This window comes from Motacilla alba, chromosome 11, assembly GCF_015832195.1.
Source record: "Motacilla alba alba isolate MOTALB_02 chromosome 11, Motacilla_alba_V1.0_pri, whole genome shotgun sequence".
Lineage (NCBI taxonomy): Eukaryota > Metazoa > Chordata > Aves > Passeriformes > Motacillidae > Motacilla > Motacilla alba.
The window spans coordinates 938,504-952,686 of NC_052026.1; the positions used below are offsets into that span (position 1 = coordinate 938,504).

At 41.0% G+C, this 14,183-nt stretch overlaps 1 protein-coding gene across 5 annotated transcripts in view; it reads right to left on the reverse strand.

Annotated features, from left to right (window-relative positions):
- Positions 1-2,360: 2,360 nt before the first annotated feature.
- The window catches only part of CDH11 (cadherin 11), an 83,305-nt gene continuing 71,482 nt past the window's right edge, over positions 2,361-14,183 (reverse strand). For all 5 annotated transcript variants that reach the window (XM_038147981.1, XM_038147980.1, XM_038147978.1 and 2 more), the window contains 5 exons: positions 13,254-13,390; positions 12,934-13,055; positions 11,689-11,806; positions 5,575-5,826; positions 2,361-4,264 (listed from right to left, as the gene is read on the reverse strand). In XM_038147981.1, the coding sequence (XP_038003909.1) occupies positions 3,768-4,264; positions 5,575-5,826; positions 11,689-11,806; positions 12,934-13,055; positions 13,254-13,390 (1,126 nt within the window). In that variant the 3' untranslated portion in view covers positions 2,361-3,767. The remainder of the gene's footprint in view (positions 4,265-5,574; positions 5,827-11,688; positions 11,807-12,933; positions 13,056-13,253; positions 13,391-14,183) is intronic.

The following is a 14,183-nucleotide window of genomic DNA, read 5'->3' on the forward strand; positions in this document are numbered from 1 at the left end:
TCATTACAAAAGTAATTCTGACAATGCAGTTAGACGGGGAAAACATACAAGAATTCCACACTTTTGGGTCCCTAAGATTGTCCCTTTGTGAGCCTTCTTTAAATTCCTACTGTTCTCTTTACCTCTGAGCTTACCAGCAGCAATGGTAAACTTCAGCATTATATTTTGCCAGTCAGTCGACAACATGGAACCAACAGAACCCACAAGCTCTTTAAAAAGCTTTTCCCATCTGAGTTGTAGCAGTCTCTGGGGCAGGATCTTGCCTGAGATCACAGAAATGCTGGTGGTGAGCTTGCAAGCTTGTACCCCTTAACATGGTATCAAAGGGTATCATGCTTGACATCGTGGCAGGAACACGGCAGAGGAGATCTGAGAATTCCCAAACAAATCCTCCCCTTCCCTATCAGTGCAAGTTGGGAGAGCTCCCTTAGCAACCAGCCCTGCACTTGCTTCTCTAATTGCTTCTTGCCAGGAGGAGGAACGGCATTCCAAAGCACTGCAGAGACACCGTGGCACCTCAGCCTCCTGCTCTCCTGGTGACCCCCAGCTACACCAGGAGCTGAGCAGTTCTGCCAGCTGCAGCTCAGGATTCGCTCAGCTCACTGAAAAATCCCTCTGGTCAGGTCAGGTTGTCTGTTACTGATGGTGTTTGGAGGGGCGTTGTTGGAGCCTCTCAAATGATCCTCAGGCAAGACTTGCAAGAGGCAAAACTGGCCAAAGCACCACCTTCGCTTGCCACTATCCCCTGCCTTACCTGGCTCAGCTGTGGTGATCCTCCTTGTGGTTAGGGTTTTCTCCAGACCCACTGAGGCTGTAATTAACCTTTCAGTTGTCTTCCATGGATGTGAGGCTCCGTCCTTGGGGAAGGCAGTGCCACTGCACTAAAGTAACGGGAGTAGGTGAATTCCTTTCCCAGGTGCCTCAGATCTTTGGAAATGCTGCAACAATCTAGGGCCCACAGCATTCTTGGGTGTGTCGGGACTAACCTGGAGCCACTGTGCTGGGCTGGGTTTTACCAAGTTCAGACTAATGACCCGAGGCTCCTGCGAGCGCCCGTGGTGAAGTTCAAGGCAAAGCAATGTCCTATTGTGGTGTCAGAACACGCAGCTTGTTCAAGGTGCTGCTGACAGTCCGGACTGAAGAGAATTCCCAGCATTTCAGGGCTGGCCTTGGCTGAGATTAGCAAGCCTAACTTAAAAAAGCACTATCATAATTGCATGTTTACTGGGAAGGGGAAAAATAATCAAATGAAAAAGGACAAAACCAAGAGGGAAAGAAAATTTATTTCCAAGCATCTACGAGAGTGCTACAACCAATAGAGACTAAAACTCAAAGCATTTGAAACTATTAAAAAATGTGGTTGACAATGTCCTTCTTAAAATTTAAACATAAAAATGTAGAAAATGCAGTTATTAATTCAAAAACTTGCTCAAAAGTGAAATAAATCCAGATAGCATCAATGAGGATGGAGTCCTACAAATTACCTTTTTTTTTACTTTATTTCAATTTGTTAATTTTCAAAGTGATACTCATTTATTTTCTCTTTTTTTAAATGTTTATTTAAATTTATAATGGAGAAATGTGCAAATGTAGCAAAATATTCTTTGGATTATAAACAGAGAAAAATCAACAACCAAAGAAATTTGAACCAAGTTAATAATAAGCTATAGAATTATATAGAATGCATACAGCTATAATAAAGTGAAATATTACAATAAACGTTGTAGAGCAAATCTGCTAATTTAGCAAACTCTGCCTTATAAAACATAGGGATATAGTGGGACAAGTGAATATGTTAGGGATATAGAGCTGAAACATCAGTCATCATTTTAAGGAGTTAAATTTTAATCTAACTACATATATGGGGGGGGGTCTTCAGAAAAGCAACACACCAACAAATCAGATTTCCTCTCAGATCAAGCAGTTTGGTACCTGGCTGCAAATGAAGGAAAGGGTCTGTAAAACGAATGTAGGAAAATGTAGATAATTTTTATTTATTGCCTCTTCCCATATTGCAGCTGCTGATCTCTGACATTAAGCAGCCAACTATATTAAATTCAGCAGAGGTACAGCTGTACACAGATGCAGAAGATGTTGATGTGCAGAACATACCCCAAACCCTTGCTCCCTCTGAACTAATACTTAAAAGAAAAAAAGAGTTATAGATCCATTTTGGATTAAAAACATGCATTACAAAGAACAATTCTGAAAGCATTTCTTCTTCTGTCATCACAAATTAAAATGTCTCCCTATCTGCAGATGATGCTATTCTACTGGAAATTAAAAGAAAAAAAAAACAAAACAAAACTCAAACAACCCTCCCCCACCACAAAAAAACAAACCAAACCAAAACAAAAAAAACCCCCCCAAAAAAAAGGAAAAAAAATTAAGTACCAGAGTCTTAATTACTACTCAGTTAAGGTAATTCAGGTAGAACAGTCCTTAGGGAAGTCACAGCTAAACTGGGTCAGATTTCAGTCTCTAGAACCTGCAGAAGCTCAGCACAGATACGGAAACTCACAGGGCTGGAGTAAAGTGTAAGCACAGAGTACTCCCGTCCACCCACAAAGTCACTCCTGAAGCCCTCGGAAATCTCTAAGATAGAAGATAAATGCATATTACATGGGAAATATTGAAAAATATTACACTTAATTTAGTCCAGAAAACACAGTAGGACTATATGTTGATTCTTACTGTGTTCTGGGAGCAGCCACAAGCTGTGGATAGAGAGGGTACAAAATGTTCACCAGACATTACATTTGTTTTAATCTAAAAAACATTTGTAAAATGTACTTGATTTTTAAATAATCACTTAACAAGGCAACAAACCAACTACAAACACATAATAAATAAGGCTATTAAAAGGTCACAATTGTAGTAAATTAGTCAGAACTATAAATGGGACATTAGAAACACTATGTTTTTCCTTATATGCTTAATAACCAGAACAAGAATTAAAAAAGAATCAGTTTATTTCAAAGTCTGCTTCTTATATTGAAGCACATATTAAAGCAACAGTACAATGTTCATAAAATATAAGTGTGATGCTGTAACATTTCTTACATGTCAGAATACTGATATTTGTATGTATACTAAAATAAGAATTTTAAAATTGTACAAATAGATACATTAAAAATGACATAGAAATAGGGCGCCTCCCACTGAACAAGACAGAGTTTTTATATCTGGCACATATTAGTTTAAGATGAAAGAATAAGCAAAAAGATTTACAAGAATCAGCAGTAACAAGTTTGATGCTCAAGAGACATAATAATTGTACATTGTACTGTACATACATCATATGGGTTTAAGCTGGCTGAATATTATATATTTCAAGTTTAAAAATGCACTACCATATAGAGTGTCCATAGTTTAAGGCGAAATTACAGCTCAGAACTGTTATCTTTTCTAATTTGTGGAAGCTTCTTTGAAATAAAAATTTAGATGTTCATAACACATAAAAGATTTCCCTTATTTGTAGGTTTGCTTTTAGCATTTTCCTTCATTTAAATATTTCACATTTCTTAAGTGGGTTTTTTCCTTCAGTGAAGCTGGCAGCCAACTTCCAGATTTGCCTTTTGTAGGAAAAGGTACTTCACAGTATTTACCACTTTCATGTCCTTTTTTTATCAAAGGAATCCTCTCTGTCAAACTTAAATGTTTAAATGAGATTTTTCTTGATTTTTAAAAAAATACCTGCTTACATTTCCTCTGGATTCTTCGGAACTTCGGACACAGTTCTTAAGGCCAAATCTTAAACTTTATTGTTAAGAATCATCATCAAAAGTGTCTTTGGAGCCATACAAGTCTGCAAGTTTCTTAAATCGAGGTCCCCAGTTTTGTAGATAGTCATAGTCCAAGTCAGAATCTGTTGTTGCTGACTCCAAGGAGCTGAGGGACCCAGCCACAGAGCCCCTGCCCTCGTAGCCATAGATCTGGATGGAGTCATAAGGAGGGGCAGTGGGGTCGTTGTCAGCCTCCTGTATCCTGGTGTTGATGAAATCATCCACATCCACGCTGTTGGGCGCAGGCCGCAGCCCTGGCCTGGGCAGGTACTGGTACTCGGGCTTGATGTCCTTGCGGGGGATGAAGCCGTTGATGCCGTCGGGGTTCTGCAGCGTGGCGATGTCAAACGCCTCCGTGTCCTCCTCGCCTCCACCCTCGTCATCGTACGTGATGATGTTCTCCCGCACGTCTTCCTCCTCAAACACGATCAGGGGCTCCTTCTTCTGCCTCTTCAGGGTTACAAACAGCACCACAATGACTGGGGAAACAAAACACGGGTTAGAGTGCGTCGTCAAACAGCAGCGCCTAATTATTGCATCCCCGAGCCCTTGGCTTTTCTGCTGGATTGTTGCAAACTTCTGCATTTTTAGTGCTCCTTGCTAGGTAAAAGCAGAGATGTTTGTACACAGAACTAAACACACTGATCTGAGGCTTTCTGTCTGAGCTGCATGCCAGTGCTCTTACTAATTGCTCATTACTTCAGCACTAATTCAAGGGAAGTGTTTGTGGGGCCTCAAGTGCTGCAGAACACTGTGACACTGCCTTTAAGCAGCCCAAGCACATGAATATCTGCAACAAAACAAAGATGAATCTTTATCCTCTCCTGCATGCCCAAAGCTTAACTCTAATTCCAGAGTGTCATTTCCATTAAAATGGAATTCTTTTAAGCAACACCTCCAAAGATGCATTTGTTTCACATTCTTACTTCAAATTTCTATAAAATAAAATATATGAAAAAAGAAACACTATAAAATGTTGCAGGGAAATTAGAAAATATTGTGTAATTTTTTTTCCAAATCATCAGGAAACACTTTGCAGCACTTTCTTAAAAGCAGGTCTTCCAAGCCCCTCATCTGGTTTCAACACAGGATGGGTTTGAGGGAAATAGCTGGCAGGGGCCATTAATCCTGGCTGACCTCAATAAGGAAATTGTCATCCAGGGAAGATCACAAAACTTAGAACTGTATGTCATGACCTCCTTTAAGCAGTGTCCCTGATTAGTTGGCATTAGGCCACAGGAGGACATTCTCCAAGCACATCTACACAAATTCACTGGTGTTTGCTATTGAAGATATCACAGGAGCCCACAATGGTTTAGGATGGAAGAGACCATAAAACTCATGCAGTGCCACCCTCTGCCAAGGGCCTTCCACTGTCCCAGGCTGCTCCCAGCCCCAGTGTCCAGCCTGGCCTTGGGCACTGCCAGGGATCCAGGGGCAGCCCCAGCTGCTCTGGGCACCCTGTGCCAGGGCCTGCCCACCCTGCCAGGGAACAATTCCTCATTCCCAAGATCCCATCCAGCCCTGCCCTCTGGGACTGGGAGCCATTCCCTGTGTCCTGTCCCTCCAGCCCTTGGCAATTGTCTCTCTCCATCTTTCCTGCAGCTCCTTCAGCCCCTGCAGGGCCACACTGAGCTCACCCCAAAGCCTTTCACAGCCAGGCAGATCAGCACTCCCTATAAAAATAAAAGCTAAAAAATTCAGATTCATGTCTCCATCTTGGAGCTGAGGGCAGGATTACTTTTTTAACACAATCCCAGACGAGCAGCGAGGAAGGAGCGTTTTTCACCTAAGAGAATGACGATGCAGGCCAGGATGGCAATGAGAGCGCCGGTGCTGAGCCCCGCGTTGAGGACGTAGGCCTCGGCGTTGCAGGACAGCAGGGAGCCGCTGCCGTCGCAGCCGCACACGCGGATGGTCAGTGTGTTGGTGCTGCTCAGCGGGGGCACGCCGCCGTCGCTGATGACGATGGGGAGGAGGTACAAATCCTGCTTCTGGCGACTGAACCCTTCCCGTCTGACCAGCACACTCGCTGTGTTATCTGGTTGAAGAAGAGAGAGGATCACTGTTAATTCTTCCACAGTCCTCTTAGCAAATATTGCAAAGGAAATTATCTTGCTGCAAAGGCTCTCAATTTTCTGGGGCTTTAGCGTTATTTCTACAATAAACCAGTAGAAAGCGCCGCCTTCGTAACGACCTAAGAGCAATTACAGGATTGTATTTAATTCATATAGCACCACACTCAGTTTTAATTCTTTAATTAACACAAGCAACACAGATAATCTCTGTCTGATAGCACCTTTTAGTATCTGTAACTTTCTGAGAAATTCACAATATTTTTTCAACTACCCAAACAACTGGACCTTCTTATTGCTGTCTGATCTGGTTTTAGTGTCTCTCCAGAATTAAAACTTTCAATGGAGGGGTAAAACTCCTATCTCCCTTATGTGTTCTTGCAGTCACATCTAAAAGTGTGGTAAATGCTGTCCCCAAATGAGCTCTGATAATGAGACTTCCACCATAACAAAAGCCAATATTTGTTGTGTATGAGCAATTTGAGCCTTGTTGATTCAGTAAAAATGCTGAAGGTAACAGTGTTTTATCAAAATCTGTTTTTCACCCAAACTTCCAAAGCCAAAATTCAGAGAGCTTGATCATACATGCACAGTACGTCTGGTCACATTTTGAATCATGTGGATGTGAGGAAGAGTTAAATCACAGACTCAAAAATGCCCTGAATTGGAAGGGACTCACAGGGATCCATGAATCCAACTCCTGGCAGTATTTCTGTAACTCTATTCCCATTGTCCTCATGAGAGGTGACCTGCCATGGTGCAGGGGACAGAAAATGAACTGCCATCTCACAGGATATTTTGGATGGTCCTGCATACTTCCTCTAGCTAGAGCCTTGAAAGGGGTGCAGTGTGAGATCACACCCTGGGCTCAGGCAGCCCGTGCTTCCTGCTCCCAAGGGAACACCAACACCGCTCCCTTGTTGTGCCCCTCCTCTCTCTCTCAGCTCAGCCTAAACCAAAGTTTGTAACAGTTGTAAACATCCCAAAGTAAATAAAGTGAAAACGATCATAATCCATGGTTTTCAGACCTTCAAAAGCCAAATCTTCTTTGTATTGAAGATTTATTCCATACAATATTTCCTGGCTTGCTATGTTCTTTATTTTTCACTGTGTAACAGAAAGGGAAAGGGGGGTGGGGGAGGGAGAGCAGTTCTTTTATCTGCGGAGGGAGGGCTGTTCACCTCCAAAGGTACCCACTTTACTGCTGCCTCAGGCTTCTGCAGATTAATCGTTTTCCTGTTGAAGAGTCAGCATAAATCCCAGAATTTAATAATGCAAGCCATAAAACCTCTCCTAATGATCTAATCACTGTGATTTCCATGGAAATCTGTGAATAAATTATACCTGAAGAGAAGCGTTCTTGCCTTGCATTAACCACCCTTGCAGGCAGTGCCCCTGATGTAGGACAAGGTGTAAAACTGCCTCCAAATTTGGTCAGTCTACGGGATGAGGAGGATTGCACTGCTTGACTCTTCCAGGAACTTCACCAGAAAGGATGAGTATTTAAGGCAGGAGCTGTTTGTTACATAGCAAATGAATCCATCCCTCATATCGGCCCCTGTCCTACCAGCCCACACCCCTGGTGCCCTGAATGGCCACCTGGGCTTGACACAACTGTTGCTTTTTGGTGTTGAGTCTCACAAAAACAACAACTGGGTAGAAAGGAGCTTGTTAACTTCTCCTTTGCACAATGTCACATTTGCTAAGGACAGAGACACTGATAAAAATCTGATTGTTTCTTACTTGTGGCTCTTGAAGGTGTCTTTTGTGTCCCTCAGAGTCCTCCTAATCTCCTGAATGTTTACATGCACCATCTAAACTTTGAGGCACAATTTTTAACAGGACCTTGGTGATATCAATGTCTGCATGACAAAAGCCTTATTTTAGGACTTTAATGGGCTCATAGCAATTTGGTACAAGTAGGAATGCAACATCTAATATCTATTAACTTATCCGCTAACTTGAACTAATATATTGATCCAGAATAAAATATTCCCCAGAGTCTTCTAAAATGCACTAAATAATTCATTTCCTCAATGGGAGAACCAAGATCTGCTCCATTAAATAAAAAGCCACAACAGGGCAGATCATTCTTGTGGCAAAAAATATGAACATTAACAGGGGGCTGAGCTACAGCTGCCTCGAGGCTGCAAAGGCAATGTGTAAGGAATGACAATGCCATATATTAGTATATATAGTCTTTGGCTATGCATTTTTTTATCATATATTTCATTTTTCTTACCTTTTGTCAGCTGAAATAGTATTCCTAATTTAAAATAAGAAAAAGGATGGCAAATTATTCAGCAGTTATACAGATTGGCCTGGTCCACTGCAGTCACTTACACTAAACAAAACAAATTTTGATCCAATGGCTGATCTATCTGTTTTAATGGGAAGCAATTTTTGGCTTAAGATAGATTTCTAAAAAGAAAAATCCAATCAACATGCCTAGCTAAAGTTTAAAAAGGACTACAATACATCAAGCCTAAAAGGTCATTTTTAAAACTTTTACTGTTGATGTTCACTTCTCACATTTAGAAGAAACATAATATCCATACGAGGAAAAAAACCCGTTTCTTACCTAGATAAAAGATAACATATAATCCTAGCTAATATTCTCATCCTTGCTTTTTTATTATTTTCAAGGCCCAGGAGTAGAACTATAATCCTGGTAAAATGGCATTTTTTAAGCCAACAGAAGTTAAATGTCAATACCAGCTTAAAGCTATTACTTAACACATATGGGAGCTACTTGACTGTCAGTCCTAATGAACACAATGGGGGTTAACACAAGAAGGAAAAGAACAGACATCTCAAGGCCATTCCCAAAATATCACATTTTTCCAGCTATTATTGCCTTGGCTATCCAATATCCAAAGATGTTGCAAGTGAAGATTCCCTGTGCTCTCCATGAAATCTTCACAATTAGAAGCTAAAATTGAATTATTTCTTGGTGATACTTATACTGATCTCCCTGACCTTTGATTTTTGTCTTTTTCTCTGGTGATCTTATTGATGATTCCAGTTTTTCCTGTGTGCATAGGCAAATGTAGCTTAGTTTTTGGGGCTTGTAAACACATAGATTGTGTAAGGAGGATTCTAGATTACAGGAGCTGACTGCAATGTGAACTGTATCATCTATATCAGGTGTGACTGCTGATTCAGCCAGAAAAGGAAACAATTTCCTTTTGGAAAAGGAACAAGGGGTCCAGCTGTCTAAAATCCTTACCTTACCAGGAGTGGCAATCACTGTGGATAATCCATGGCAAAATCCTGTGACTTGTTTGTTTCAAAATTTTCTTGTTGAAAAAGTGTGAAGCACATGTTTGAATTTAAAGAGTAGAGTTTAGTCACTGATTTTTGGGGGCTCACAAGTTTACTTTCAGACTCTGTAAAGCTCTATCTTGTGAATTTGGGACTGCAGCCGTTCCAGTAATGTCATGCTGAGGGAGCCCAAGGAAAGGGCATCTCAGCACAGGACCCAGCAGGGTTAAAAGCAGGAAATCCATTTACTCAAAACCTGCCTCTCTGCTGTGAAGTGCCACAAGCCTCTGCTGCTGTTTTGAAGGCCTGACTTCAGTGGGAGCAGAACTGAGCAGAGCCCGGGCAGACAGTGCTGTTTGTTTATGAGCTATAATATAGGGAAACAGTGCAAAAGTAATTCTGCGTTTTATCCCAGCGTGGGCTAAGCCATTATCTCATGTTTTCTATGGGAGATGGGCTCAGCTGAAGACTTGGTAACACAGTGGGCTATTAATAGGATGTAGAATGTGATTATGCTTTTTTGGATTACTGCAATATGTGATTACTTTCAGGAGCTGGTAAAAAGAAACTCTATTAAATGATAATTATGGGACTGTATTCACTTTAAAGTTCTGTAATAGGCCCAAACACTGGAGTTTTCATTAACTGTTCTCCACAGTTAATGAAGCTATTTTTCTCTAAAAGTAGCAATTCCCTCTGAAAGCTGTGGCATGGCTTATAGAATACTCTGACTTATAACTGAAAAAACAACTTTGAATGACCATGGACATGATTTGACTTGCAAATGGCAACACACTCTCCCTAAGAATTTTTTTTTATATGGGAGTATACAGAATTTTAACTTTTTTACTTTGTTCTAGTATAACTTACTTTAAAAAACTCACAAGAATATGTAAATTAATAACATAATTGCACTGAGGATTGAACAAAATGAGGGAAAGAAAGGATGGAAATGAATTAATTTCCTCAGACTAATTATTTCCCCCAAAAAATTATATGGGAAGATTCAATCCCTTAATACTATCTTATTGAAATAACCTTTTGCATTATTGTAGGTAGAAACCTTATATTAACCTGACATCATAATTTCAACTACAACACATTTTATCTGAGTTAATTTTGTCAGTAACAAATTTGCTGCATATGGAAATGAAGTATGAGTGGGATTGGGTGGAGTCAGGAACCATAATACCACTCAGAGTATCTCCACCCCGAGCTGTGCTTCCTCTGCTAGATTATAGAATCTAATCTATTTTCAGTTTGATGTGGTGACCTTAAAATGTATTTTATAGCGAAACTTGGCCTCCGGGTCTCAAGCAAAGAATACATGCTTATTTAGTCCTTTCTAAAAATACACCCATGAATTTTTCAAAACTTGTGTTTTACTACTTTAAAGAGAATAAATATATGCCCTGCACTGGCGCCTTTATGAATTGCTTATGTATGTACAAGTGTCAAGCACCAGGCAACAGTATTACTTTGATCAGTCAGGAATAACAGAGATTTTGTTTGGGAACTCTGATGATAATTACACTCCTTTCAAATGAGGAGAGAGATTTAAAGTGTGCCGCAACAGAGCAGTTTTTACTGAAATCATGTATCTGGATTGTGCTGCCTTTTGTATTCCTGGCACTCTTGGATTCATTATTTAAGCCAGTTCAACCAAGTTTCACTTTTCAGAAAACAGTCAAGTTTCCTTCAAACATTAAAGCTTGCTAATCAAAACCTTAGAAGCTGAAACAGGGAAGCCCTGTGAAGGGAAATAAAAATGAACATTGAATCAGAATATAATTAAATAAATTGAATAAATACGTATAATGGCCAAACCTGTCTTTTTTTTTTTTTTCAGTTTGCCCACTTCCGCTGGCTCCCTCAGCCTCTGGCAAGTTCAGGTCACTGATGTTATTATGCTGTGATCAATTGAATTTTGACACTCACCCAGGCCTGGCGATTTTTGCTTACAAATTTCTTACATCTTGCCATCAATCTGAATGCAAAGCTCTACTTTATTTTGTGAATATGAAACTGGCAAAGGGATCAGGATATCCAGATCCTGAGACAGCCAGCGCAGGTCTATTCCAGCGCACAAATCCCCGTTTCATTTCCTGCACTGGGAAGTGATTTGATTCCATTGGGAATCTAGCCCACGTCTCTTGTGATCCATAATTTACAAAAGCTGGCAGGCACAAGCAGGCTAATAATTTATGCTGTCTCAGCTAATTTTAGGTTTGTCTAATTCAAGGAGATCTGCCAGTTCCATTTACTGAGTGTTTGGCAGTGTTTTTATCCTCTTTCTTGGAGATAAAATGGCAGTGGATTCTTCCTGTTGGGTATTATTATGTAATTTAAAGTATGCATTCAAGAAAATTCAAGTGAGTTAACAAACATCCCACTTTCCCAACAACATCCTTGCATCTCAATTGTATGCTTTTGCCTTCCTCCCCTAAATTTTGGAGAAACTCTGCCAAAGTTAATGACAATGCTGTTGCATGACATTACATTGGCCATTAGTTCTACTTTGTCATTTCTTTGGATTCTGGTAGACTGGAAATCTTGACACAAACCTCTGTTGTCTCTGAGTGTAAAATTTGGATTATGAATGATTTCAGGGGGTAAACTGAAGATAAATCTTGGTCCATTGGCCGAGTCATCCTTGTCATCAGCACTAATTGTAATAAATTGCTGTAAAAGAAAAGCACTCTGTAAACAAACAGCTCCTTCTCTGGGTACATCACATACAGGCAGCATTCTGAGACAGCCCTTGAGTAAGAATTGTAAAATAGCAGAACCCCCCTCAAATACAAATATGAGCTATTACAAACACAGAGCTGACTCCAAACTACAGGAGGCAATCTTTAATTACTATTGCATTAACCAGCCCATAATTACAGCTGTAAAAGCACACACCTTCAACATTCTTATACACAAACATGTGTTAATGGTAACACAACAGATTAAATAATATTCTGCAGAAATCTCAGCAGCTGAGAAAGTCTCTTTTAAGCTTCTACTCTGACTTCAAAAGCACAGATCATGTGCAGAACTGTATTTCTCTGTGATCCTAACCCCTCTTCCTCACAGATTGCCAGGAATTAATCTGTTGGCTAGACTCTAAAGGCACTGCACTGCGGTTCTTCCCATAAGACACTGACCATTTCTGTAACATCCAAACCAGTCTCACAACTGGGAAAGCTGCCCCCAGCTCCACTGGCCCTGTGCTGGCAGGTACTCCCAGCCAACACCAATCCATGCACATAGCACTGGATAACTGCTGAAAGCAGTTCAGAAATAAAGTGCCTTTCTGGGTGCTCAAGGCTTTCTGGTCAAAACCTCAAAACAAATATTCATTTACTCCTTCTCATTAGAGCTGACAGGACAGACCTGGGCTAATGCCCTGAGGGAAGAGCTGTGTGTGCAGGGAGGTGGGATGAACAAGGAAGGTGGTGAGAAAAGGGAAGGTGGTAGGCATGAAGGAAGTGGTGGGAACAGGGACGTGTTGGGAACAAGGAAGGTGGTGGGAACAGTGAAGGTGTTGGGCGCAGGAAGGTGGTAGGAACAAGGAAGGTAGATGGAACAGGAAGATGGTGGGCACAAAGCAGTGGACAGAGGAAGGTGGTGGGCACAGGGAAGATGGTGGACACAGGGGAAAGTGGGACAGTGGGGCAGGGGAGGATGGTGGGCAGAAGAAGGTGGCAGCACAGGGAAGGTGATGGGCACAGAGCAGTGGTGGGCACAGGATGGTGGTGGGCAGAGGGAGGTGGTGAGAACAAGGAAGGCGCTGGGCACAGGAGGTGCTGGGCAGACCATACCTGGTTGCTTCGGGCATTCTCACACACAAAGGCTTCGTAGGCAGCCGCAAACTTGGGAGCGTTGTCATTGACATCAACAACCTTGATTGCCACTGGAACTTTGGCTTCCTGGTGCTGTTTGTCTGCAGGAGAGGCAACACTGACATGAGACAGAAGCAGGAAAATCCCTCAAAACAAACAAATTCCCAGATGCATCCAAGGAAAGATCAAATATGCTGATGTATTTCTGCTGAGATTTCTTGCAGTTTATCAAACTGAGACAATTGGAGGATTACAGGATTCGTACCGCTGATTCTCAAACACCTCAGTGAAATACTCACGGACTTCAACTGCAAAGACTGAGATATTGTGCCAAGCCATTTCTTCTCTATCCAAAGCCTTTACTGTCTTGATATTGCCATCTTCTGCATTAATAACAAAATATCTTTCAAGGTCGGTGTGTCGATCAATTGAATATCTAAAGAAGATTGAAAGTCAGTAATTAGAGAAAAGAGGACTTAGGAGTTTCATGCATCCGGATTTGTTCTATATAATTATTATTTCTAAATAATTGTAAGTAGTAGACCTATTGTTGTCCTCAACATTATTGTCAAAAGGACGATATGTGCTCTCTTAAAAGGAGAATCACCTGGTTGGTTTCTAAATTTAGAAAAGGAGTACATCAGAATGTTTGTAATAAGTGAAAATGCTGGTCTTTAAAGTCTCTATATCAAAGCCCTAATATATTCTTTATTTTCTTCTCTTATAAAACATGATAAAAATATCTTCTGAGATTTTTTTTCTCTTCTGTTTCATATTAATCTTGGTGATCTTTTAAGTCTTCCAATCTTTGGTTTACTTGGAATGTTAATTGATCATACCAATTTATCAGCTATTATCCACTCTCTGCACATTTGTACAGCTTTATACAGCTCTGACTTTCATAACTTCACACTGAAATTCTTTGAAATGTTAAAGAAGACCACAAAAGAGGTCTTCAAAATGTAAATTACACTGAGAACATGACAAATAATATTAAACTAATATAAGGCTATTATAAGTATTCTTTCCTCTGAGGGTGGGCAGGCCCTGGCACAGGGTGCCCAGAGCAGCTGGGGCTGCCCCTGGATCCCTGGCAGTGCCCAAGCCAAGCTGGACACTGGGGCTGGGAGCAGCCTGGGACAGTGGAAGGTGTCCCTGCCATGACAGGGGGTGGGAATGGATGAACCTTAAGGTCCTTCCAGCTGAAACCATTCCATGAGTCTGTGATT